Here is a 27,345-nt window from a genome sequence, read left to right on the forward strand (position 1 = left end):
TTTAAGGTACAATTAGCAATATAGGAGTGAGGGGGCATATCTAATATATTTTAATCGAATAAGACATTTAATATTAGTATATCGGAGCGGCGGGGCGGGGCTATAGTACATTGATTGCACCGCCCCGCCGCTATTCCCGGCCCCCAGCTCCTCCTCCAGTCCCTCCCCCGGCCCCAGCGTACGCTACATCGCATCCAGCGATGTTAAATTGTCCGCATTCGCCCCATAAGACGCAGGGGCATTTCCCCCCGATTTTTTGGGGGGAAAAAGTGCGTCTTATGGGGCGAAAAATACGGTATATATAAAAAAATGTAATCACCCCCTTTCTCAATTTACATAAAAAATATATAAAAAACAAAAACAAATTAGGTATCACCGAAAAAGTCCAAACTATTAAAGTATTGAAAAATATCTCCTATTGTGGAATGCACACTTTTTTGGGCATTTCATTTTTCTTTTGCGTGGTATCATAGGGGTGCACCGAAATGAAAATTCTGGTCCGAAACCGAAAATTTAGGATGCCCTTGACCGAAAACCGAAACCCGAAACCGAAACTGCCTTTTTGCCCAAATACTTTTAAAATACTTTTTTTAAGTAAAAAAAAAAGGAAAGTGAATTAAAATATAAAGTTAAACAGATACATAGATATTATACACACAATGCCATCCAAAGTGGTTATTTAAAAAAAAATGTCACTCCCCCCCCTCCCTTGTCACTCTCCCCCTCCCTCCTTTGTCACTCTCTTCCCCCCCCTCCCTCCCTTGTCACTCTCATTTCCCCCCCTCCCTTGTCACTCTTATTCTACCCCCCCTCCCTTGTCACTCTCATTCTACCCCCTCCCTTGTCACTCTCATTCTACCCCCTCCCTTGTCACTCTCATTCTACCCCCTCCCTTGTCACTCTCATTCTACCCCCTCCCTTGTCACTCTCATTCTACCCCCTCCCTTGTCACTCTCATTCTACCCCCTCCCTTGTCACTCTCATTCTACCCCCCCTTGTCACTCTCATTCTACTCCCCTCCCTCCCTTGTCGCTCTCATTCTACCCCCCCTCCCTTGTCACTCTCATTCTACCCCCCTCCCTTGTCACTCTCATTTTACACACCCCCTTGTCACTCTCATTTTACACCCCCCCTCCCCCTCCCCTTGTCACCTCTAGTGTAGCCTGTGTAGCGTGGCCGAGCTCTGTTCGGTCCGCGGTACAGGAGCATTTGTTTCTTGTACCCGGCCGGACTGAAAGGAAGTGCACACTAAGTGAGCACTTCCTGTCAGTCCGGCCGGGTACAGGAAACAAAAGCTCCTGTACCGCGGAACGAACAGAGCTCGGCCACGCTGCAGTAGCACAGAGCAGATACAGCAGGCTGCGCAGCACTGAGCCGGAGATTCTTTAGAGCGGCAAGCGTTTAGGAGGCACAGCATGAGGGGGCGCGGCCGGCCGCCCGAACGTATATAACCAACCATATTTTCTGCCGATATGTACCAATATCGGCCGAAATGGATTAGGCCCATTTTCGGCCGCCGGAATTTCGGTGCACCCCTAGTATCAAGTATTGCATAACTTTTTTATGGGACCGAAATTGAATCAAAATTTTAGTATTGTGACAACCCTAGTCACAGGGGTATAAGTCCTTTAGGTCACAAAGAAACGGCATCTAGTGGCTGTAAACCCCCAGAGCCAGGAGACTGGCGCTGGATAACAGTTGCTGCACTCTGGGGGCTGCTGCACAGACAGGCCGGGGCTGAGAACAGTCACTGCGCTATGGGGGCTGCTGCACAGAGAGGCCGGGGCTGAGAACGGTTGCTACAGTTTCTACACGTAACCTAATCGCGCAAAAACAAGCCCTCACACAAGACCATAGCCAGAAAAATTTTAAAAATATGGCTCTAAAATGGCAACACAAAAACATGTTTTTTTTTCTAAAAATGTTCTTATTGTGTAAAATGTAAAAATAACATATTTGGTATTGTCGCGTCCATAATGACTGGATCTATAAAAATATCACATGATCTACCCCATCAAGTAAACGTATAAAATATATAGTAAAAAAATATAGAAAAATGACAGCTTTCTTTTGTGACTTCACCTCCCAAAAAATGAGATAAAAAGAGATCAGAAAGCAAAGTGTACCCCAAAATGGTTGCAATAAAGACCACAGCTTGTCCCATAAAAAATAAGCCCTCACACAGCTCAGTCAACAAAAAATAAAAACGTAATAAAAACTTAAAAACCATGTCAAAATTTCATGTTAGAAAATACAGATGCCGCTCCTCCCCTTTTGAGCCCTGGCCTATCCCCAAATAACAGTTTACGACCACAATTGGGGTGTTACTACTGTATTCAGGAGAAAATGGTAGAAAATATCCTCCTGTTCAGGCCTCATACACACGACCGTTGTGTGCATCCGTGGCCGTTGTGCCGTTTTCCGTTTTTTTTCGCGGACCCATTGACTTTCAATAGGTCGTGGAAAAATCGGAAAATGCACAGTTTTGCAGCCGAGACCGTGATCCGTGTATCCTGTCTGTCCCAAAAAAATAGGACCTGTCCTATTTTTTTGACGGACAACGGTTCACGGACCCATTCAAGTCAATGGGTCCGTGAAAGAACACGGATGCACACAAGATTGGCATCCGTGTCCGTGATCCGTGGCCGTAGGTTACTTTCATACAGACGGATCCGAAGATCCGTCTGCATAAAAGCTTTTTCAGAGCTGAGTTTTCACTTCTCCCCCCCTATCGAATTTGCGATTAACAGAAAGTACATTGTGTCACGAGAAAACAGTCTCAGAATGGCTTGGATAAGTAAAAGCATTCTAAAGTTATTGCCACATAAAGTGACACGTGTCAGATTAGCAAAATTAGGCCTGGTCAGGAAGGGGGCAAATGGCCCGGCCCAGTCTGGAAGTGGTTAAAGGGTTTCTGTCACCCCAATTTTCGCTATTAAACAGACTGACGTTATAGATGTGAAAATGTCACCTGAATTTAACAATGCATTTCTTTTATTTAAGTATGCCCCCGTTTTCGTGTAATTTTAACTTTTATTATATGCAAATGAGCCTCTAGGAGCAGGGGGGGGGGGGGCGTTGCACCTGCTACTAGATGCTCCGTTCGCCCACCTCATTTCCATGCCCTTCTGTCTTGATTGACAGGGCCAGGCCAGCGTTGGCTTCTCGTGCTGGCCCCCTAATGTATATAAGTACCTTGCTAAAGTTCTCTGCTCTGCACTGTGGCTGATGTAGTGGGAAGATATATTCAGTTATTAGGGAAGGACCCCATGGTATGGCTGACCAAATGTGGACAAACCACGACAGCCCTTGTTGCACAGTTTGACCTCAAAATTGTGCAGTGATTGGCTGCCATGGGTTGGCCACTTAAATTAGCTTACAATTAGATCCAATTTTTTTAAGTGCCTATTTATACGTTGTAAGAGATTGCTGTACTCGGGGGGTCATTCTCACAAGAACCGTCGTCCACCGCAGCTTTCGGGGCCAAACATTTCATTTATTGGGACATTTTTCATACACGGAACAGTCTAGTTAATAAACACTGGGGTGGTGAGGTTTCCCACATACATCAAAACAAAACAAATACCTGCCCTGCTGGGCTCTCACTTCACCTGTTAACGTGGCCCTGACTCAGCTACAGAACCTTGTTCACACACGGAACCCATATGCGGCTTTTTCTCAGCCTGTAGTTCCCCAGCCTCTCCGGCTGTAATCGGTCCTGTAGCTGTATGGGCAAGTGTGGCCCAACAGTCCCCCCGACTCCAGCCTTGTGACCCTTGAATCCCGGCGTCACGGCGTTCCCCAAGCTTCGGGTTGTCACAGTGCCCCAGGGTCTCTCAGCCTGGGGAGCTGAGACCACGCACAGAGCCTCTGCTCTGGTTCTCTGTATCTCACAGGGTATCTCTCCCCAGACTGACCTACTCTGAGGCGCTTTATGCCAGCCTGATTACAGCAGGCCTCACCTGCGATCACCTCAGGTAGAAAGGAAAACCCATACTGGAAGGGTGTGACCAAAAAATACTTCAAATTTAGTAAAACTTTTCCTAGAGCTAAGCCTATGTGGAGTACATAGTACTCTCACTGTAGTTCTGGGTGTTGGTGCTCACAGCAACAGATTCCCCTTGGAGTCTTGAAACTAGGTGATTGCCCATTTACTTTTATCTGTTTTACTTAAAGGGAACCTGTCATGTGGATATTTGATTATATTCTAACTATTTATATACAATCATTAACTACTAAAAAGTACCTTAGATGTATTCACTTACTGGTGTGACAGATGGTTACCTCATAATTAACACACAAAGATGCCATATGCCGTATGCTAATGAGCTGATTTGAGTCCAGCGTTTTTTTTTTTTATTCAGAGCTATAGCCACTCCCCTGCTGCTGATTCATATGGAAAAAAACTGTCATTCAGCAGCAGGTAGGCGGGGAGAGTCAGGAGCTCATGAATATTCATGACTCATCATTATCAGCTGGAGCTTTTCAATACAAGATGTTGGCAGATTGACTGGGTCAATTAAAGAAAGTGACCCAGCATTTTGCTAAGCGAATCAGTCACTTATTTATGTTGCCCTTAGTTAGGACACCATAAAACTGGTGACAGGTTCCCTTTAAGTAGATAAGTGACTGTTTCTTAGTACCTTTGGATGTACTTATATACATCTACTTCTTAATGTTTTAACTCCTTTTCTGTAAGTAAATAGAGGAGATTTACAACTCCCTTGAACCAGAAAAGTGGCTTTAAAAAAGTCTGCAACTTTTTCGCAAGTGCCTCTTTTTATGCCACCCTTGCCACCTTCCTTAAACATGGTGTGTAAAAGGCGGGGAAGGGGTGTGGCCAACAACAGAGACAAAATTATCTTCATTTACACCAGTTTTATGGTGTAAATGAAGGCACACGTGTACAGCAGCTCTGAGCTGTCATAGATTTCTGTTTAGGGGCACGGACTGCAAGAGAATGCACCTTATTTATGACAAGGCCTGTCCCGGGATTATGAAGAACAGTGCAGAAAGCGTGTGTCTTGATAAATCTCCCCCATAGTGTCTATTCATTTGGGTGATATACTGCACCTTTACACGTGTACATTGTCGGGAACGAGCGTTCGCAAGATTATCTGCCCAATTATTGCAACCTTTAAAGCCACGTTAAGGTATGAATGCTAGATTGTGGTATCATATTAAAGTCCAAAATCTCATCTTTCAAATAAAAGGAGGATTAAAGCTCTCAGTGTAATATTTGGGGTGCAAAATTTGCAGGGGGAACAGGATGAAAAGATTTACTTCAGAATCTGTGTGTTTAAGGGAGAAGGAAGTCTAGTGACATAATGAGGGAAGATCAGCGTCTATTACTGTCGCCTTTCCCTCCTGTACAGTTCCCAATGTGGGATACTAGAACTTTTCTTCATGTCATCACCCATTTAGGAGACGGTCCTATCAGTGATTGACAGCCTTCCTTCTATACCTGTGTACACATAGCTGTCAATCTGACCGCCTCTGACTTCAAAGCCCAGAAAGAGCAGGGATTTAAATGAATAAACTGTAAGTCATATTGAATCTATTCCCACAAAACTATATATCAATGTGCTCAGCTCCTCCTGCTCTATAACATGCTGCCTGCAGATTAGACTGCCTCTTCATGGCGATAAGTTCCCTTTAAAGAGGACCTTTCACTAGAATAAAAAATCTAAACTAACTATACAGACATGGAGAGCGAATCTCCCTGCACTTACTGTTATACCTGGGCGCCGCTCCGTTCTCCCGGTATAGCCTCCCCTATCTTCATATGTTAGGCTCCACCCAGGGGAACCTGCCGGCGTCTCATTCTCCCATGCTGTAGCGCTGGCCAATCACAGCGCTCAGCTCATAGCCTGAGAGAAAAAAAAGCCTCTCAGGCTATGAGCTGAGCGCTGCGATTGGCCAGCGCTACAGCATGGGAGAAGGAGACGCCGGCAGGCTCCACTGGGTGGAGCCTAACATATGAAGATACCGGAGGCTATACCGGGAGGACGGAGCGGCGCCCAGGTATAACAGTAAGTGCAGGGAGATCCCTGGGCACCGCTCTCCATGTCTATATAGTTAGTTTAGATTTTTTATTCTAGTGAAAGGTCCTCTTTAACTTTTTAGAACGTTTTCATATAAATCTGACATAGACTCGAACACCTGTTGCAGACACAATTTATATTTTCTCCATTCGTTTTTACTTTTAAAATGTCAGCTGTAATGTCTTTGGCTTGTTAAATATTTGATAACTTATTGTATTATTTTACTTGTAGATGAATTTGAACAGTTATGGGTCAAAATCCAGGGTGTAATACAGTATAGACTGTGAGAAGGAAAGAGACAGACAGGTAAGGATTTAGCATTTTTGCTATGGATTTTTCTTTTTTTGTTTAATTGGTGGGCTGCTTAGTGGACTCCTGCTGCATATGCTCTAAAATTCCATATAGTAGAGATTGGGAGGGTCTTCTTCCTGCACCCCGACAATGTACTGTACAGATGCTTTCTGTAACATGATCCGTTCTCCCTTTTTTATCTTGTTGTTGGACCAAATGAACCTTTACCGTATTTTTCGCCCTATAAGACGCACTGGCCCATAAGACGCACCTAGGTTTTTGGGGAGGAAAATAAGAAAAAAAATATTTTTAACCAAAAGGTGTGCTGTGTGTTTGGTGGGTTTGGAACTAATGGTGGTCTGTGGATGGCACTATTACTGGGGATCTGTGGATGACGGACACTGTTATGGGGGGATCTGTGGATGACGGACACTGTTATGGGGGGATCTGTGGATGACGGACACTGTTATGGGGGGGATCTGTGGATGACGGACACTGTTATGGGGAGATCTGTGGATGACGGACACTGTTATGGGGGATCTGTGGATGACGGACACTGTTATGGGGGATCTGTGGATGACGGACACTGTTATGGGGGGATCTGTGGATGATGGACACTGTTATGGGGGGATCTGTGGATAATGGACACTGTTATGGGGGGATCTGTGGATGACGGACACTGTTATGGGGGGATCTGTGGATGACGGACACTGTTATGGGGTGATCTGTGGATAACTGACACTGTTATGGGGGGGGGATCTGTGGCTTGCACTGTTACAGGGGGGGGGTCTGTGGCTGACACTGTTACAGGGGGGATCTGTGGATGGCACTGTTACAGGGGGGATCCGTGGATGGCACTGTTATGGGCTGGGGGGGGGGGGGGGGGGGGGGGTCTGTGGGTGGCACTGTTATATATGTGCCATCCACAGACCCCCCAGCCCATAACAGTGCCATTCACAGACCCCCCAGCCCATAACAGTGCCATTCACAGACCCCCCCAACCCATAACAGTGCCATTCACAGATTCCCCCCCCCCCGTAACAGTGCCATCCACAGATCGCAATCCGAGCGTCTTATGGGGCGGAAAATACGGTATTTACTGAGACAGGAATACCCCTTTATATTCCCTAATAGATGTTTGTACTTTTAATTCCAATGCAAAATATAATTATCAAGTGTTTCATATTGGATCAAAAGATGAGTCAAATTAAGTTAACAAAAAAAAACAAAAAACAAAAAAGTGGTTAATAGAATATCATAAAACTTAAAGGGAACCTGTCACTGGGATTTGGGGTATAGAGCTGAGAACATGGGTTTCTAGATCACCGCTAGCACATCCGCAATATCCAGTCCCCATAGCTCTGTGTGCTTTTATTGTGTAAAAAAAACTATTTGATACATATGCAAATTAACATAAAAGAGTCATATTTTACTCGTGTGACCAGAGAAGAGTCATATTTTCCAGCTCTGACTCATCTCAGGTTAATTTGCATATGTATCAAATGTTTTTTTTTACACAATAAAAGCACACAGAGCTATGGGGACTGGGTATTGCGCATGTCGTAGCGGCCATCTAGCAGCCCATGTCCTCAGCTCTATACACAAAATCCCGGTGACAGGTTCCCTTTAAAAAAGAGGTTTTGGCCAGAAACTAGGCAGTGGATGATGCTGGAAGCACACGTTCTTTTCCATGAGGTGCCATGTTGTGACCAGTATAAGAGAGTGTGAGAGCGATAACACCAGATGTAACACACCTGCTCCCCATTCACACCTGAGACCTTGTAACACTAAGGAGTCACATGACACCGGGGAGGGAAAATGGCTAATTGGGCACAATTTGTCCATTTTTTTACTTAGGGGTGTACCCACTTTTGTTGTCAGCAGTTTAGACATTAATAGCTGTGTGTTGAGTTATTTGGAGGGCACACCAAATTTACACTGTTATACCAGCCGTACACCAGGGGTGTACAACCTGCGGCCCAATCCCAATGCCATTTTGTGCGGTCCCCAACCATCTGGTAACAGACATGTATGTCTATGTTTAGACATTAAAGGGATTCTGTCACCTCCCCTAAGGCAAAAAACGATTTAAAAGCAGCCATGCAGCACAGCTTACCTGGATTAGGCTGTGCTGTTCTATCTTGAAATCCGTCCAGCAGTTACTTCAAAAAACGAGTTTGATCAATAAGGAAATGCGTCCTGAAGGTGCCCAGAGGGGCGTTTTTTTCTTCTGAGAGAGCCCAGTACCGCCCCTCTTTCAGTGCCCAGCCCGCCTTCCTAGTACTTTCTAACCGCCGCCCCCAGCCTGCCACAGCCTCCCCTCCCTCTCCTCCCCCTCCCTCACGCCGAACGAAGTCTCGCACAGGCGCAGTAACCACTGAGGGCTGCGCCTGTGCGATCATCAGGAGACTGAGGGCGGCAGCTTCATCTTCGTCACTGGGCATGCGCCGAGCCCAGTGACGTCCGATATTAGCTCTTTCCCTCAGTCAGTCTTGTAGGAAGCGCAGAGGATTGCCGATCGCTGCTGCACCCTGCGCTTTCTCCAGTCTGCCTGCCACAGTGAAGACGGCCAGCGATTTCTTTCCCCACCCTCCCTTCAGGAAAGAAATAAGTATTTGTTGGGGCGAATTAGGTATTATTATATTAAGTAAAGGCAGGCAGACTGGAGAAAGCGCAGGGTGCAGCAGCCGATCGGCAATCCTCTGCGCTTCCTACCAGGCTGACTGAGGGAAAGAGCTAACATCGGACGTCACTGGGCTCGGCGCATGCCCAGTGACGAAGATGAAGCTGCCGCCCTCAGTCTCCTGATGATCGCACAGGCGCAGCCCTCAGTGGTTACTGCGCCTGTGCGAGACTTCGTTCGGCGTGAGGGAGGGGGAGGAGAGGGAGGGGAGGCTGTGGCAGGCTGGGGGCGGCGGTTAGAAAGTACTAGGAAGGCGGGCTGGGCACTGAAAGAGGGGCGGTACTGGGCTCTCTCAGAAGAAAAAAACGCCCCTCTGGGCACCTTCAGGACGCATTTCCTTATTGATCAAACTCGTTTTTTGAAGTAACTGCTGGACGGATTTCAAGATAGAACAGCACAGCCTAATCCAGGTAAGCTGTGCTGCATGGCTGCTTTTAAATCGTTTTTTGCCTTAGGGGAGGTGACAGAATCCCTTTAAAGGTCACTGTTATGGGGGGGATACAAGCCACTTACTAATGTATTCTTATCATCCACATTGCTTCCTTTGCTGGCTGGATTCATTTTTCCATCACATTATACACTGCTTGTTTCCATGGTTACAGACCACCCTGCAATCCATCAGTGGTGGTCGTGCTTGCACACTATAGGAAAAAGCACCAGCCTATATGCGCTCCCATTGTCCCAGAGAGGCTGACTCTTTTTCCTATAGTGTGCAAGCACGACCACCACTAATGGATTGCAGGGTGGTCTGTAACCATGGAAACGAGCAGTGTTTAATGTGATGGAAAAATGAATCCAGCCAGCAAAGGAGGCAATATGGACAATGACAATATATTAGTAAGTGGCTTGTATGAACTTTCTCTCCATGATAAGTGCTACTTACTGAAGTGAGACAACCCCTTTAACCTAATGCGCAGTGAGTTGCATCTCTCAATTCTAACTTAGGACTGTATTTATTTTATTTTTTTATGCAGACAACATGGAAGATCACGTCAAGGGTTCGCTTGGAACAAAACCTGTGGAAAATAAACTTCTGCAGAACTTCACAATCCCTAAGATAAAAAGAAATGGTGACAAATGTAAGTATTTAGGACTATACATAGTTATATTCTAAATGCTTTAAACAGTCATTTTGGTTTCAACAAGCTTTGCATGACTCAATACAGACGATATTAAAAAGTTTGTAATATATCTTATTGGAGAAATAATGCTTACTTCGCCAATAGACTCCCTCCTCCTAAACTGATCACTCTTTTTTAATTCACTGCTAGATGGACTGTCAGCTCACTGAAGGATCAAATTACACGCTACCCATAAAAGTCTAAGTAGAGGGTCGTGGGGAGCAAGGGAAAAGAAACACACACAGACATGCTGCTATGAAGAGGGGAGGGTGAAGGAGCTGCTTGAGAGAGAAGCAGAGAGATGCATATAGGCATGCTACCCAAATAAGTGTGAGGAGAGGACAGGTTGAGTGAGAGAGAGAAACAAAGACATTCTGCTGCAGATAATACCTACTGGATTCACATTTATTAATGTCTTCCATACTGCTGCTGCTTCTCCTCAGTGTATGAAATATGATTGGGGAGCAGAATCTCTTCTAGATTTTGTATGCACTGTATGGGAGACATGATAGCAGCTAGTGTTTACTCACTAGCTTAGGGACAACTGAGAATTAGTGAGAAAGCCTTCTGAGGAGAACTGGTGAAAAGTGCCATATGCAAGCCATGTAATGGCCAGATGTAGTATTATTCCTCAGCTACACACACACACACACACACACACACAACAGCTTATTCTGAAAAGCCCCCTTAAATGAAAGGTGTTTTTTAAAGACTAACTAAACTTTTGTATAATTTTTTGGTGAGTGTGTCCCTAATATCCTAATAATAGTTTTTGTAATATAGTTTATTCATGTATTTTGTATTTTTATTACACTTTTGCCTACCTAAAGTGCATGTTTCGCTGTGTGCTTAACCACTTCAACCCCGCTAGCTAAAACCCCCTTAATGACCAGGCCACTTTTTACACTTCTGCACTACACTACTTTCACCGTTTATCGCTCGGTCATGCAACTTACCACCCAAATGAATTTTACCTCCTTTTCTTCTCACTAATAGAGCTTTCATTTGGTGGTATTTCATTGCTGCTGACATTTTTACTTTTTTTGTTATTAATCAAAATTTAACGATTTTTTTGCAAAAAAATGACATTTTTCACTTTCAGTTGTAAAATTTTGCAAAAAAAACGACATCCATATATAAATTTTTCGCAAAATTTATTTTTCTACATGTCTTTGAGTTAAAAAAAAATGTTTGGGTAAAAAAAAAAAAATGGTTTGGGTAAAAGTTATAGCGTTTACAAACTATGGTACAAAAGTGTGAATTTCCGCTTTTTGAAGCAGCTCTGACTTTCTGAGCACCTGTCATGTTTCCTGAGGTTCTACAATGCCCAGACAGTACAAACACCCCACAAATGACCCCATTTCGGAAAGTAGACACCCTAAGGCATGGATGTTAAACTCATGGCCCTCCAGATGTTGCAAAACTACAACTCCCATCATTCCCTGATAGCTGTAGTATGCCCAGGCATGATGGGAGTTGTAGTTTTGCAACAGCTGGAGGGCCACGAGTTTGACATCCCTGCCCTAAGGTATTCGCTGATGGGCATAGTGAGTTCATAGAACTTTTTATTTTTTGTCACAAGTTAGCGGAAAATGATGATTTTTATTTTATTTTTTTTCTTACAAAGTCTCATATTCCACTAACTTGCGACAAAAAAAAATAAAAAATTCTAGGAACTCGCCATGCCTCTCACGGAATACCTTGGGGTGTCTTCTTTCAAAATGGGGTCACTTGTGGCGTAGTTATACTGCCCTCGCAATTTAGGGGCCCAAATGTGTGAGAAGTACTTTGCAATCAAAATGTGTAAAAAATGGCCTGCAAAATCCGAAAGGTGCACTTTGGAATATGTGCCCCTTTGCCCACCTTGACTGCAAAAAAGTGTCACACATCTGGTATCGCCGTACTCAGGAGAAGTTGGGGAATGTGTTTTGGGGTGTCATTTTACATATACCCATGCTGGGTGAGATAAATATCTTGGTCAAATGCCAACTTTGTATAAAAAAATTGGAAAAGTTGTCTTTTGCCAAGATATTTCTCACCCAGCATGGTTATATGTAAAATGACACCCCAAAACACATTCCCCAACTTCTCCTGAGTACGGCGATACCAGATGTGTGACACTTTTTTGCAGCCTAGGTGGGCAAAGGGGCACACATTCCAAAGTGCACCTTTCGGATTTCACCGGTCATTTTTTACAGATTTTGATTGCAAAGTACTTCTCAGACATTTGGGCCCCTAAATTGCCAGGGCAGTATAACTACGCCACAAGTGACCCCATTTTGGAAAGAAGACACCCCAAGGTATTCCGTGAGGGGCACGGCGAGTTCCTAGAATTTTTTATTTTTTGTCACAAGTTAGCGGAAAATGATTTTTTTTTTTTCTTTTTTCCTTACAAAGTCTCATATTCCACTAACTTGCGACAAAAAATAAAAAATGATAGGAACTCGCCATGCCCCTGACCCCCCTGTTGCGCTACAGAGCGCTGGACGCGTTTGCGGAGTTATCCATGGAGCAGGATGAAGATTATTCCGCCATAAAAGATGCTATCATTGCTAAATACCAGCTGACCACTGAAGTCTATCGGAAAAGGTTTAGGTCCTTACAAAAGGATCGTACGGACTCTTATCCGGATGTGGTCAGCAGCTTACGCACTACATTCCGCCAGTGGACTTTAGGCCTAACAAAAGGGTCTTATGACATCCTAGAGGACTTGATGGTGCTAGACCAGCTTCTTTGTATTTGCCCTGCGGATGTGAGACAATTCGTGCTAGAACGGAAGCCTGCGTCAGCACCCGCTGCTGCAGACTTAGCTGAGACTTTTGTCACAACCCGAGTGCCCGATCTGCGTAAATCTGCACCATCTCACTGGAGAGGAGGTCTGCCCAATGTCAGGGTAGACCCCCCTGCCTCTGTGGGCCGTCCACCACAGAGACCACCAAGTGCAGCTACTGCTTCCAGACCTGGGGCACCTAATGGAATCACCTGTCACTACTGCCGCAAGCCTGGACATATGAAATTCAACTGTTCTGAACGGAGACAGCCATAGCCAGCATCTGAACCACCTGTACCTCGCCCACGACAGACACAGCCAGCCAGCGCATCCCAGCGTGAACCATCATCTTCAACTGTTTTGTTCGCCGGTGGGGAGGAGATTCACCCCATCACCAGCAATCACCAGCTTGTTACAGTGAATGACCAGCTAGTCACCGGTTTCCGGGACACGGGAGCCGATGTCACCCTGGTGCGTCCGCACCTTGTGCCCACAAAGGACATCATCCCAGACAAGTATCTCACCCTCACTGGGGTGGGGGGCACTCTTTCTCACATTCCCCAAGGCCGGGTTTCCATCGACTGGGGGGTGGGTGTTCAAGAAAAGGTAGTTGGTATCCTAGACCAGCTACCAGTTCCTGTTTTGTTGGGGTCCGATCTAGGCAAGCTGGTATCCTATTATGAACCCGCCACAAACCCCTCGGGATCCCAGGAAGGGGGTCCGCCCTCTGCCCCCACCCAGGTGCTTGGCACCCGGGGGCAAAAGTCTGAGGGTGGGGGGTTGAATGTATCCAGAGTTAATGTTGATGATATGCATGACGTACCTGCTAATGTGATTTCTACATGTGATATTGAAAATGCTAGTCTGCCTTGCTCCGAAGTCTTACCTGTCCTCGCTGTGACTCGGAGTCGGGCCACCCAAAACTTGAACTCAGAACAGGGGGAAGAGGCTCCGGTCTCCTCCCACTCCTCTGACCCCAGGGAGGGTGACTGTCAGCCACAAGCCTCGTACGCCACGGGCCAGCTGGCTGAAATGGATCAGGCGGCCTTCGAGCACGCACTTCAAACCGATCCTAGCCTCGAGGGTCTCAGAAGACAGGCTGCTGAGCCCCTCGCGGATGGGGCCGGGTTCAAAGTGTACTGGGAAGGGGGAAAGTTGTATAGTGAGGCGATACAACCCACCGAAGGCGAAATGACCGTGAGTACCAAGTCGCTTGTGGTACCTAGTGCCTTCCGGGGGCATGTGCTGAAATCCGCACATGACATCCCCTTGGCAGGGCACCTAGGAATTCGCAGGACACTTGACCGTATTCAGGGGCATTTCTACTGGCCTAGAATGAGGATAGATGTCATCAATTATTGTCGCTCCTGTACGGTTTTGTCAGAAGGTTAAACGAGCTGGGAATCCGCGCAAGGCTCCCCTGTGTCCACTGCCAATCATAAGTGAGCCATTTCACCGAGTGGCAGTCGACATAATTGGACCTCTGCCCATTCCCAGCGGCAAGAGGTACATCTTGACGCTGGTGGATTACGCCACTCGCTACCCAGATGCGGTCGCCCTCTCCTCCCTGGGGGCAGACAAGGTAGCAGACGCGCTAATTACCATATTTTCACGTGTAGGGTTCCCTGCGGAGATGCTCACAGATCACGGACCACAGTTTATGTCTGAACTGATGGACGCCCTGGCGGCAAAGATCCAGATGACGCACCTCGTCTCCAGTCCATACCACCCGCAAACCAACGGCCTCTGCGAGCGCTTTAACGCGTCATTAAAGCAGATGCTGGCCACGTTCGTTGAGTCGCAGGGTGGGGACTGGGAACGATACCTGCCTCATCTGCTGTTTGCCTACAGGGAAGTACCGCAAGAGTCCACCGGGTTCTCCCCGTTTGAACTCCTGTATGGCAGGAACGTCCGAGGGCCACTACAGCTGATGCGAGAGACGTGGGAAGGCAAAGGTGATCCCACGGATGTCTCTGTAGTGGATTACTTCCTGAAGTTCAGAGACAAAATGGAGTCACTCTCTGCCATGGTAACGGAGAATCTGGCCCAGGCCAAACAGAAACTATGGTACGACCGCACCGCAGGAGACCGGGCATTTGAAACAGGAGACAAGGTCTATGCCCTTCTTCCCATAAGGCACAATAAGTTACAGGCGGCATGGGAGGGGCCATACATCATAGAGAAGCGTTTGAACCCCCTGACATACTTGGTGAACATGGGGGGTAGAAAACAGAAGCCTTTCACATTAACATGCTGAAGGCTTACCAGGATAGAACCCAGTATGTACTCCCAGTGTGCAGCCGGTTAGAACAGGGCGAGACAGACCCTCTGGTAGATCTGCTGGCTGACACCCGGGAGACGGACTGGGACATAAATGTCAACCCGCAGCTCTCCCCGTCCCAGAGAGAGCAGTTACAGGAGGTGTTAGGTCGGTACCACCGGACCTTCTCAGGTATCCCGGGACGGACCAATCTGGTCGCTCACCGGTTAGATACCGGAGTACATCCCCCCATCAAGCAATCCGCCTATCGTGTCTCTCCGGAGGTGCAGGCGGACATGCAGCGTGAGGTGGGGGAAATGCTAGAGCTGGGGGTCGTTCAGCGGTCCTGTGGTCCATGGGCGGCACCTGTCGTCTTGGTACCCAAGAAAGACAAGACAACGCGGTTCCGCGTGGACTACCGGAAGCTGAACTCTGTAACCACTACGGACGCCTACCTCATGCCTCGCATCGATGAGATGCTAGATAAGCTGGCGGCTGCCAGCTATCTATCAATCATGGATCTGAGCCGGGGTACTGGCAGATCCCTCTTGCCCCGGACGCGCGGCAGAAGTCGGCCTTTATCACTCCCTTCGGGCTCTTCGAATTTACGACGATGCCCTTTGGAATGAAAAATGCACCTGCCACGTTCCAGCGGGCTATGAACGACCTGCTGGAGGAAATGCAACCGTTCGCTGCGGCATATTTGGACGATATTGCGGTGTTTAGCCCCACCTGGGAAGAACACCTCAAACATCTGTCCCAGGTACTGCAACGGCTGGCTGCAGCCAATTTGACAGTTAAGCCAAGTAAGTGTCAGATCGGCATGACGGAAGTCCAGTATTTAGGGCACCGAGTGGGAGGGAACACCCTGAAACCGGACACGGGAAAGGTTGACGCCATCTTAGTGTGGCCTTGGCCTATCACCAAGCGACAGGTTCAGGCATTCCTGGGGACCGCGGGCTACTATAGGAAGTTTGTACCAGCCTATAGTGCCATCGCGAAGCCCCTGACGGATGCCACTGGTAAGAAGCACCCGAATGTGGTTATGTGGACCCCTGAGTGTGAGAACGCCTTCCGGGCCTTGAAGCAGGCGTTGGCTAGCGCCCCTGTGCTTCAAGCCCCAGATTTCAGCCGTCGGTTCATAGTGCAAACTGACGCATCAGATTACGGTCTCGGCGCTGTCTTAAGCCAGGTGGATGGAAAAGGGGACGAGCATCCTCTTCTGTACCTGAGCTGGAGACTTCTTCCCCGAGAAGTCTCCTACTCAACTACAGAAAAGGAGTGTCTGGCGATTGTGTGGGCCCTGCAGAAGCTTCAATCCTATCTGTACGGCCGCTCCTTCACAATCATTACGGACCATAATCCTCTCAGTTGGCTGAACCGTACTGCGGGGTCCAACGGGAAGCTCCTACGTTGGAGCTTGTCGCTGCAGCAGTACGATTTTACCATCCAGCACAGGGCAGGCAGCAGACATCAAAATGCGGATGGCTTATCCCGGTGCAACGGCGATCCAGACCGATCAGCGCAGGTTAGCGGCGACGCCACCCGTCTTGCGGACGGATGTCTAGCCACAGACGCGGGGGGAGGTGTCACGGATGATCCGCGAGAATATTGAACTGTCCTCCCAATATTATCAATATTACTCTGCCTTATTGATCAGTAGGTCTATTAAACAGTAATTATTTCCCTAGGCCCCAGAACCTACAATTTGATTACTCAGAGCGTCTCCTTCTGTGTACCCAGAAAACAACATAGTCCTTTTGTTCAAGTCAGTCAATAGATGCCCAGCAGATAACGCAATTACAGCTGGCTTCCTTAGGTTGACAAAAGAGCTTCCCTTTCTGCAGAGACATCACAGCTAGGTGTGAAGACTACACCTGGCGGGAGCCATTTGGTGTCGCTGCCATAAGGGTCTGTAAGCTAGCTTGCTGCAGACAGGCCGGCACCAAGGTTTCCCAGATTGCAACATGAATCTGAGATATGATTTTTACCTTTTTAAGAGAGACCATGCATCTTACGGACGTAAAAATTACATCATCGTGTCACTCACATAACTCTAAGATGTGCCCAGGTAAAGTTATGGTGTTACCCCATCATAGAACCAGTTATAATAGTAATATTTGGTATCCCTGAACTCCATATTTTGTGGGGAATGTGAATATGTGCTTGTTACTTGTGTACAGCGGAGACATCCCGCGATATGGCACATGCCATATTTCAGAACTGACATTCACCTCAGGGATACAGCCTGCCCAGCAGGCGGACTCTCAATTCCCCGCTTTGATTCTGGGACCCTTTATAACAAAGACCTAGAATCTGCTAAAGGAGTTCTCCACTTTTAACAACACCTGAAGAGGGCCTCAGCCAGAGAACCCGTGGGCTGTAGGCATATTACACTGGACAAAGGCTTCTTGGACTTTATCCCTGCAACGGACTATTTCACCAACGGACATCTTTTCTGCGGAAACTAAGTATTTTCTTCCTTTTCTCCCTTTTGTTTATTGGACTATACTTTCCTTGATTATTGTGTTATAATTACTGTGCATCGTGATAATTTGTATTGTATATAGATATATAATAAATGACCTCCAAGTCATTTCTCTAGCCATATGCCTGTTTTCAAACACTGCAAAAACTTACCCTAGCCTCTCCGAAGAGAAAGCTACTCGGTTCTGTTATCTAGATAGTGGGTTCCTTGCTCCCATAAATCGCAAGGTGGTGGCAGTTAAACTACCCTGTGTGTAGTTACGGTCGCAGTTCGTCGCACGCTTACTTGCGGTCAATCGGAGGTCCACTCCCTGCGCTTTCAGCCTATTGACTGTATGGACTCAAGTTAGACTGTCGGTGTGCTGAAAGTGGCTGGGAGGCCTGTTTGCGGATTGACCACTAGGGGCGCTGTGACGGTCTTGTGACGTATTGTGGCCGCGGCGGTCGGAGTTCGTCACACCTTCTTATACCAGCGTCTGGTTCTGCGGGAAACTAAATACGGAGACAACATCTGGTCATTGAAGTCCACCTCTCCCATGTGAAGGTTATACTGTAGTCGTGGACTGAGAGGGGCTTTTCAATGACACGGGTTGCTCGCTCAATTTGTATTGTCGTGTCTGCGTGAATGGAGGAGAGCATGTAAACGTCACGCTTGTCTCTCCATTTCACCGCGAGCAGTTCTTCGTTACACAAGGCAGCCCTCTGCCCCCTTGCAAGACGGGTGCTAACGAGCCGTTGGGGGAAGCCCGCGCGACTAGTTCGCGCGGTGCCACAGGCGCCAATCCGTTCTAGAAACAAATGCCTAAAGAGGGCCACACTTGTGTAGAAATTGTCCACATAAAGATGTTACCCCTTGCCGAATAAGGGTGACACCAAGTCCCAGACTATCTTCCCACTGCTCCCCAGGTAGTCAGGGCAACCGACCGGCTCCAGGGTCTGATCTTTTCCCTCATAGACACAAAATTTGTGGGTATAGCCTGTGGCCCTTTCACAGAGCTTATACAATTTGACCCCATACCGGGCGCGCTTGCTTGGGATGTATTGTTTGAAGCCAAGGCGCCCGGTAAAATGTATTAGGGACTCGTCTACGCAGATGTTTTGCTCTGGGGTATACAAATCTGCAAATTTCTGGTTGAAATGGTCTATGAGGGGCCAAATTTTGTGGAGCCGGTCAAAAGCTGGGTGGCCTCTGGGACGGGAGGCGGTGTTGTCGCTAAAGTGCAGGAAACGCAGGATGGTCTCAAATCGTGTCCTGGACATAGCAGCAGAGAACATGGGCATGTGATGAATTGGGTTCGTGGACCAATATGACCGCAATTCATGCTTTTTAGTTAGACCCATGTTGAGGAGAAGGCCCAAAAAAAATTTTATTTCGGAAACTTGGACTGGTTTCCACCGGAAAGGCTGGGCATAAAAGCTTCCCGGGTTAGCGGTTATAAATTGTGTGGCATACCGATTTGTTTCTGCCACAACTAAGTCCAAGAGCTCCGCAGTCAAGAACAGCTCAAAAAATCCCAGGGCCGAACCGATCTGAGCTGTCTCAACCCGAACTCCAGACTGGGCGGTGAAAGGGGGAACTACAGGTGAGGCTGAAGTTGGGGACTGCCAATCAGGGTTTGCCAGCACCTCAGGGATTCTAGGGGCTCTACGGGCACGTCTTTGCGGTGGCTGCGACGGGGTCACTACTGCACGTGCCACCGTACCAGCTTCAACTGCCCTTCTGGTGCTCGCTACTTCACCATGTTCTACGGCAGTGCTGGTACTAGGTCCAGGAAGGGTTGCGCTGCTGGTGTATGCCTCACCACGTAATCCGACAGCACCAGCCCCACTCTGCTGCTCTTGAAGCGGATCCTGCGCAACCTGCGGTCTAGCGACACGGGGCCGGGTACGCCTGCTGCTATCAGGGACCTCAGCCTCCTCGTCCGAACTTTGGGTCAGAGAGCCACTGCTTTCTACAGGTTCATATTCTGACCCGCTAGATTCATCAGATGAGGGTTCCCATTCCTCATCCGACTGGGTCAGAAGCCTGTAGGCCTCTTCAGAAGAATACCCCCTGTTTGACATTTGGGCAACTAAATTTAGGGGTATTCCCTGAGACTACCCAAGAAAAAAAGCAAGCCTGTCTTACAAATGGGAGGCTAGCGAAGTACCGGAGGCCGCTGCGGTTGATAAAAAATATCAAAACTGATTTTTTTATCGCCGCAGCGCGTGTAAAGTGAATGTGCAGTGATCAAAAAAAAAAAATTTTTGTCACTGTGGCGGGGCGGGCGTGGGTGAACGCACGTGTGGGCGACCGATCAGGCCTGATCGGGCAAACACTGCGTTTTGGGTGGAGGGCGAACTAAAGTGACACTAATACAATTATAGATCTGACCGTGATCAGTTTTGATCACTTCCAGATACTATAAAAGTACAAATGCTGATTAGCGATACGCTAATCAGCGAATAAGGGACTGCGGTGCGGTGGGCTGGGCGCTAACTGATCCCTAAACTACCTAACCAAGGGGCCTAAACTATCCTAAAACCTAACAGTCAATACCAGTGAAAAAAAAAAGTGACAGTTTGCACTGATCACTTTTTTCCTTTCACTAGTGATTGACAGGGGCGATCAAAGGGGTGATCAAAGGGTTAATTGGGGTTCAGGGGGGTGATCTGGGGCTAGTATGTGGTATTTGGTGTACTCACTGTGAAGCCTGCTCCTCTGCTGGATCCAACCGACGAAAAGGACCAGCAGAGGAGCAGGCAGCCATATAACAGATCATATTTACTAATATGATCTGCTATGTGGCTTCTGATTGTTTTTTTTTTTAAATCGGCAACCTGCCAGCCGCGATCATTGGCTGGCAGGTTGCTGACGAAATGCTCCTTGAACTTTTGCCGGCCCGCGATGCGCATGCGCGGGCCGGCTATGACCGAAATCTCGCGAGATGACGCACGGATGCGTCCAGGAGGAGTAAATCAACCACATCCCGGACGCATCCGTGTGTTAGGCGGTCGGGAGGTGGTTAACCACTTCAGCCCCACTAGGTGAAACCCCCTTCATGACCAGAGCACTTTTTACACTTCGGCACTACACTCCTTTCACCGTTTATCGCTCGGTCATGCAACTTACCACCCAAATGAATTTTACCTCCTTTTCTTCTCACTAATGGAGCTTTCATTTGGTGGTATTTTATTGCTGCTCACATTTTTACTTTTTTTGTTATTAATCAAAATGTAACGATTTTTTTGCAAAAAGATGACATTTTTCACTTTCAGCTGTAAAATTTTGCAAAAAAAACGACATCCATATATAAATTTTTCGCCAAATTTATTGTTCTACATGTCTTTGATAAAAAAAAAAATGTTTGGGCAAAAAAAAAAAATGGTTTGGGTAAAAGTTATAGCGTTTACAAACAAAAATGTGAATTTCCGCTTTTTGAAACAGCTCTGATTTTCTGAGCACCTGTCATGATTCCTGAGGTTCTACAATGCCCAGACAGTAGAAAAACCCCACAAATGACCCCATTTCGGAAAGTAGACACCCTAAGGTATTCGCTGATGGGCATAGTGAGTTCATAGAACTTTTTATTTTTTGTCACAAGTTAGCGGAAAATGATGATGATTTTTATTTTTATTTTTTTCTTACAAAGTCTCATATTCCGCTAACTTGTGACAAAAAATAAAAAATTCTAGGAACTCACCATGCCCCTCACAGAATACCTTGGGGTGTCTTCTTTCCAAAATGGGGTCACTTGTGGGGTATTTATACTGCCCTGGCAATTTAGGGGCCCTAATGTGTGAGAAGAACTTTGCAATCAAAATGTGTAAAAAATGACCGGTGAAATCCGAAAGGTGCACTTTGGAATATGTGCCCCTTTGCCCACCTTGGCATCAAAAAAGTGTCACACATCTGGTATCGCCGTACTCAGGAGAAGTTGGGGAATGTGTTTTGGGGTGTCATTTTACATATACCCATGCTGGGTGAGAGAAATATCTTGGCAAAAGACAACTTTTCCCATTTTTTTTATACAAAGTTGGCATTTGACCAAGATATTTATCTCACCCAGCATGGGTATATGTAAAATGACACCCCAAAACACATTCCCCAACTTCTCCTGAGTACGGCGATACCAGATGTGGCACACTTTTTTGCTGCCAGGGTGGGCAAAGGGGCACATATTCCAAAGTGCACATTTCGGGTTTCGCAGGCCATTTTTTACACATTTTGATTGCAAGGTTCTTCTCACACATTTGGGCCCCTAAATTGCCAGGGCAGTATAACTACGCCACAAGTGACCCCATTTTGGAAAGTAGACACCCTAAGGTATTCCGTGAGGGGCATGGCGAGTTCCTATAATTTTTTTTTTTTTTGTCACAAGTTAGCGGAAAATGATGATTTTTTTTTTTCTTCTCTTTTTTCCTTACAAAGTCTCATATTCCACTAACTTGCGACAAAAAATAAAAAATTCTAGGAACTCGCCATGCCCCTCACGGAATACCTTGGGGTGTCTTCTTTCCAAAATGGGGTCATTTGTGGGGTAGTTATACTGCCCTGGCAATTTAGGGGCCCATATGTGTGAGAAGTACTTTGCAATCAAAATCTGGAAAAAATAACCAGTGAAATCCGAAAGGTGCACTTTGGAATATGTGCCCCTTTGCCCACCTTGGCATCAAAAAAGTGTCACAGATCTGGTATCGCCGTACTCAGGAGAAGTTGGGGAATGTGTTTTGGGGTGTCATTTTACATATACCCATGCTGGGTGAGAGAAATATCTTGGTCAAATGCCAACTTTGTATAAAAAAATGGGAAAAGTTGTCTTTTGCCAAGATATTTCTCTCACCCAGCATGGGTATATGTAAAAGGACACCCCAAAACACATTCCCCAACTTCTCCTGAGTACGGCGATACCAGATGTGGCACACTTTTTTGCAGCCAAGGTGGGCAAAGGGGCACATATTCCAAAGTGCACCTTTCGGGTTTCGCAGGCCATTTTTTACACATTTTGATTGCAAGGTACTTCTCAGACATTTGGGCCCCTAAATTGCCAGGGCAGTATAACTACGCCACAAGTGACCCCATTTTGGAAAGAAGACACCCCAAGGTATTCCGTGAGGGGCATGGCGAGTTCCTAGAATTTATTTATTTTTGTCACAAGTTAGCGGAAAATGATGATTTTTTTTTCTTCTCTTTTTTTCCTTACAAAGTCTCATATTCCACTAACTTGCGACAAAAAATAAAAAATTCTAGGAACTCGCCATGCCCCTCACGGAATACCTTGGGGTGTCTTCTTTCCAAAATGGGGTCACTTGTGGCGTAGTTATACTGCCCTGGCAATTTAGGGGCCCATATGTGTGAGAAGTACTTTGCAATCAAAATCTGGAAAAAATAACCGGTGAAATCCGAAAGGTGCACTTTGGAATATGTGCCCCTTTGCCCACCTTGGCATCAAAAAAGTGTCACACATCTGGTATCACCGTACTCAGGAGAAGTTGGGGAATGTGTTTCGGGGTGTCATTTTACATATACCCATGCTGGGTGAGAGAAATATCTTGGCAAAAGACAACTTTTCCCATTTTTTTACATAAAGTTGGCATTTGACCAAGATATTTCTCTCACCCAGCATGGGTATATGTAAAATGACACCCCAAAACACATTCCCCAACTTCTCCTGAGTACGGCGATACCAGATGTGTGACACTTTTTTGCAGCCTAGATGCGCAAAGGTGCCCACATTCCTTTTAGGAGGGCATTTTTAGACATTTGGATCCCAGACTTCTTCTCACGCTTTAGGGCCCCTAAAAAGCCAGGGCAGTATAAATACCCCACATGTGACCCCACTTTGGAAAGAAGACACCCCAAGGTATCCAATGAGGGGCCTGGCAAGTTCATAGAAATTTTTTTTTTTCGCATAAGTTAGCGGAAATTGATTTTTTTTTGTTTTTTCTCACAAAGTCTCACTTTCCGCTAACTTAGGACAAAAATTTAAATCTTTCATGGACTCAATATGCCCCTCAGCAAATACCTTGGGGTGTCTTCTTTCCAAAATGGGGTCAGTTGTGGGGTGTTTGTACTGCCCTGGCATTTGAGGGTCTCCGCAATCATTACATGTATGGCCAGCATTAGGAGTTTCTGCTATTCTCCTTATATTGAGCATACAGGTAATGAGATTTTTTTTTCCGTTCAGCCTCTGGGCTGAAAGAAAAAAATGAACGGCACAGATTTCTTCATTCGCATTGATCAATGTGGATGAAAAAATCTCTGCCAAAAAAAAAAAATGGAGGGGAAAGGCGTCTGCCAGGACATAGGAGCTCCGCCCTACATCCATACCCACTTAGCTCGTATGCCCTGGCAAACCAGATTTCTCCATTCACATCAATCGATGTGGATGAATAAATCATTGCCGGGATTTTTTTTTTTTTTTTTTTTATATATATACAAAGTGTTTGCCAAAGCATAGGAACGCCGCCTCCTCCTCAGCTCGTATGCCTCGGCAAACGTATCTGTCACTGCAGAGGAGAAAATCCCGTCTTGCAGCGCCGCATACACCGACTTGCGTGTAATCTGACAGCAGCGCAATGCTTCTGTCAGAATGCACATCGGTGCTGCAGCTAGTAGATCGGTTGGTCCACCTGGAAGGTAAAAAGACAAAAAAAAAAAAAAAAGAAAAAACCAGGCCACAACGCAATAATTTTATTAACTTTGGAACAGAACATGTAACTTTAACTTTTTGAACTAAACATTAACCTGTTTGCTTACCTGTTTTTTTTTTTTTTTTTTTTTTTTTTTACCTTTATAGAACAAACCTCTCCTTCCCCATGGGTCAATGTGCAAAGCGCAAATCGCCCAAAGATGTGGCGAAGTGCGTTATGCACTTTGTCCCATGTGAAAGGAGACGTTTGCAGCAGCTTTGAGTGAATGGGCCCTAATAGCCCTGTGTGCCTATCCTGGTGAGATGATCCCTATGCTAATAGTGTACCTGTGAGTGGTACTTCCGGAAACACTCTCCAAAGCATAGGGCAGGGTGGTCCGGACAGTCAGGACAGAAATAGCGGGTGTCACGCCTTATTCCACTCCTGCTACAGACACGACATTTTTTTCGGGGTGGCGGTCGGTTTGAGGTACTAGCAACGACACTGGGGAAGTGTCGCTCGTGTAGACGGCTAACTACACTGGTGGATGGGGCCACGGAACCTCCTGGATACAGGAGGTTCGCAATGATCTCTTCCTGAAATTTGAGGAAGGATCCAGTTCTCCCAGCCTTACTGTAGAGAACAAAACTATTGTACAGAGCCAATTGAATTAAATATACAGACACCTTCTTATACCAGCGTCTGGTGCGTCGGGAAACTAAATACGGAGCAAACATCTGGTCATTGAAGTCGACCCCTCCCATGTGGAGGTTATAGTCGTGGACTGAGAGGGGCTTTTCAATGACACGGGTTGCTTGCTCAATTTGGATTGTCGTGTCTGCGTGAATGGAGGAGAGCATGTAAACGTCACGCTTGTCTCTCCATTTCACCGCGAGCAGTTCTTCGTTACACAGTGCGGCCCTCTGCCCCCTTGCAAGACGGGTGGTAACGAGCCGTTGGGGGAAGCCCGCGCGACTAGTTCGCGCGGTACCACAGGCGCCAATCCGTTCTAGAAACAAATGCCTAAAGAGGGCCACACTTGTGTAAAAATTGTCCACATAAAGATGGTACCCCTTGCCGAATAAGGGTGACACCAAGTCCCAAACTGTCTTCCCACTGCTCCCCAGGTAGTCAGGGCAACCGACCGGCTCCAGGGTCTGATCTTTTCCCTCATAGACCCGAAATTTGTGGGTATAGCCTGTGGCCCTTTCACAGAGCTTATACAATTTGACCCCATACCGGGCGCGCTTGCTTGGGATGTATTGTTTGAAGCCAAGGCGCCCGGTAAAATGTATTAGGGACTCGTCTATGCAGATGTTTTGCTCTGGGGTATAAATATCTGCAAATTTCAGGTTGAAATGGTCTATGAGGGGCCGAATTTTGTGGAGCCGGTCAAAAGCAGGGTGGCCTCTGGGACGGGAGGTGCTGTTATCACTAAAGTGCAGGAAACGCAATTCATGCTTTTTTGTCAGGCCCATGTTGAGGAGGAGGCCCAGAAAAGTTTTACGTTTCTGAAACTTGGACTGGTTTCCACCGGAAAGACTTGGCATAAGAGCTTCCCGGGTTAGCGGTTATAAATTGTGTGGCATATCTGTTTGTTTCGGCCACAACTAAGTCTAAAAGCTCCGCAGTCAAGAACAGCTCAAAAAATCCCAGGGCCGAACCGATCTGAGCTGTCTCAACCCGAACTCCAGACTGGGCAGTGAAAGGGAAAACTACGGGTGCGGCGGAAGTTGGGGACTGCCAATCAGGGTTTGCCAGCACCTCTGGGATTCTAGGGGCTCTACGGGCACGTCTTTGCGGTGGCTGCGACGGGGTCACTACTGCACGTGCCACCGTACCAGCTTCAACTGCCCTTCTGGTGCTCGCTACTTCACCAGGTTGTACGGCAGTGCTGGTACTAGGTCCAGGAAGGGCTGGGCTGCTGGTGTATGCCTCACCACGTAATCCGACAGCACCAGCCCCACTCTGCTGCTCTTGAAGCGGATCCTGCGCAACCTGCGGTCTAGCGACACGGGGCCGGGTACGCCTGCTGCTATCAGGGACCTCAACCTCCTCGTCCGAACTTTGGGTCAGAGAGCCACTGCTTTCTACAGGTTCGTATTCTGACCCGCTGGATTCATCAGATGAGGGTTCCCACTCCTCATCCGACTGGGTCAGAAGCCTGTAGGCCTCTTCAGAAGAATACCCCCTGTTAGACATGTGGGCAACTAAATTTCGGGGTATTCCCTGAGACTACCCAAGAAAAAAAAAGCAAGCCTGTCTTACAAAGGGGAGCCTAGCGAAGTACCGGAGGCCGCTGCGGTTGATAAAAAATATCAAAACTGATTTTTTTATCGCCGCAGTGCGTGTAAAGTGAATGTGCAGTGATCAAAAAAAAAATATTTTTTTTGTCACTGCGGTGGGGCGGGCGTGGGCGAACGCACGTGTGGGCGACCGATCAGGCCTAATCGGGCAAACACTGCGTTTTGGGTGGAGGGCGAACTAAAGTGACACTAGTACTATTATAGATCTGACCGTGATCAGTTTTGATCACTTTCAGATACTATAAAAGTACAAATGCTGATTAGCGTAGATATCGCTCATGGTCTTTTATGAAGGATCTGCTTAGGTGAGCTTTATGGCCAGACCGTTAAACCAATTGCACTAAGGCTACAGTGAGTAGAAAGTGCTGGGTGATATGGGATCAGTGAATGTAATGATCCTTTTTCATCTTTACCCCTATTCTTAAAAAAACTTACCCTTTTAAACGAGAGATTGGACACTGAAATAACCTCCCACAAGTTTTTGAAGTGCGAGATTCTGTCTGGGAAGACTTCAGAAACCTGAGTTTTCAGGTTTTTGCCTGTAGATATATTGATGTTTTCTCTTTACATTTTTATCAATTTTAAATAAGGTCTTGTCCGTTTCTCCTTTCCGTCACTATGTCCCCCTTCAGTTTTGGTGCCTAATATGCTAATCACTAGCATTGGTACAGGGGGGAGGAGACCTCAGCTCTTCTCAGTGGGCGTCTTCTTTTCCCTGGCTGTGACGCTGTCCAATTGATGTGGACCGCTTCATTGCCATGGAGAACACAA

General features: G+C 46.8%; 1 protein-coding gene across 1 annotated transcript in view; it reads left to right on the forward strand.

Annotated features, from left to right (window-relative positions):
- Positions 1-27,345, forward strand: part of TEX15 (testis expressed 15, meiosis and synapsis associated) — a 120,422-nt gene that overhangs the window by 37,715 nt on the left and 55,362 nt on the right. Inside the window, exons 2-3 of the mRNA XM_044278378.1 lie at positions 6,276-6,350; positions 9,993-10,097. Of these exons, the coding sequence (XP_044134313.1) occupies positions 9,998-10,097 (100 nt within the window). The 5' untranslated portion in view covers positions 6,276-6,350; positions 9,993-9,997. The remainder of the gene's footprint in view (positions 1-6,275; positions 6,351-9,992; positions 10,098-27,345) is intronic.

Source organism: Bufo gargarizans, chromosome 1 (assembly GCF_014858855.1).
Source record: "Bufo gargarizans isolate SCDJY-AF-19 chromosome 1, ASM1485885v1, whole genome shotgun sequence".
Lineage (NCBI taxonomy): Eukaryota > Metazoa > Chordata > Amphibia > Anura > Bufonidae > Bufo > Bufo gargarizans.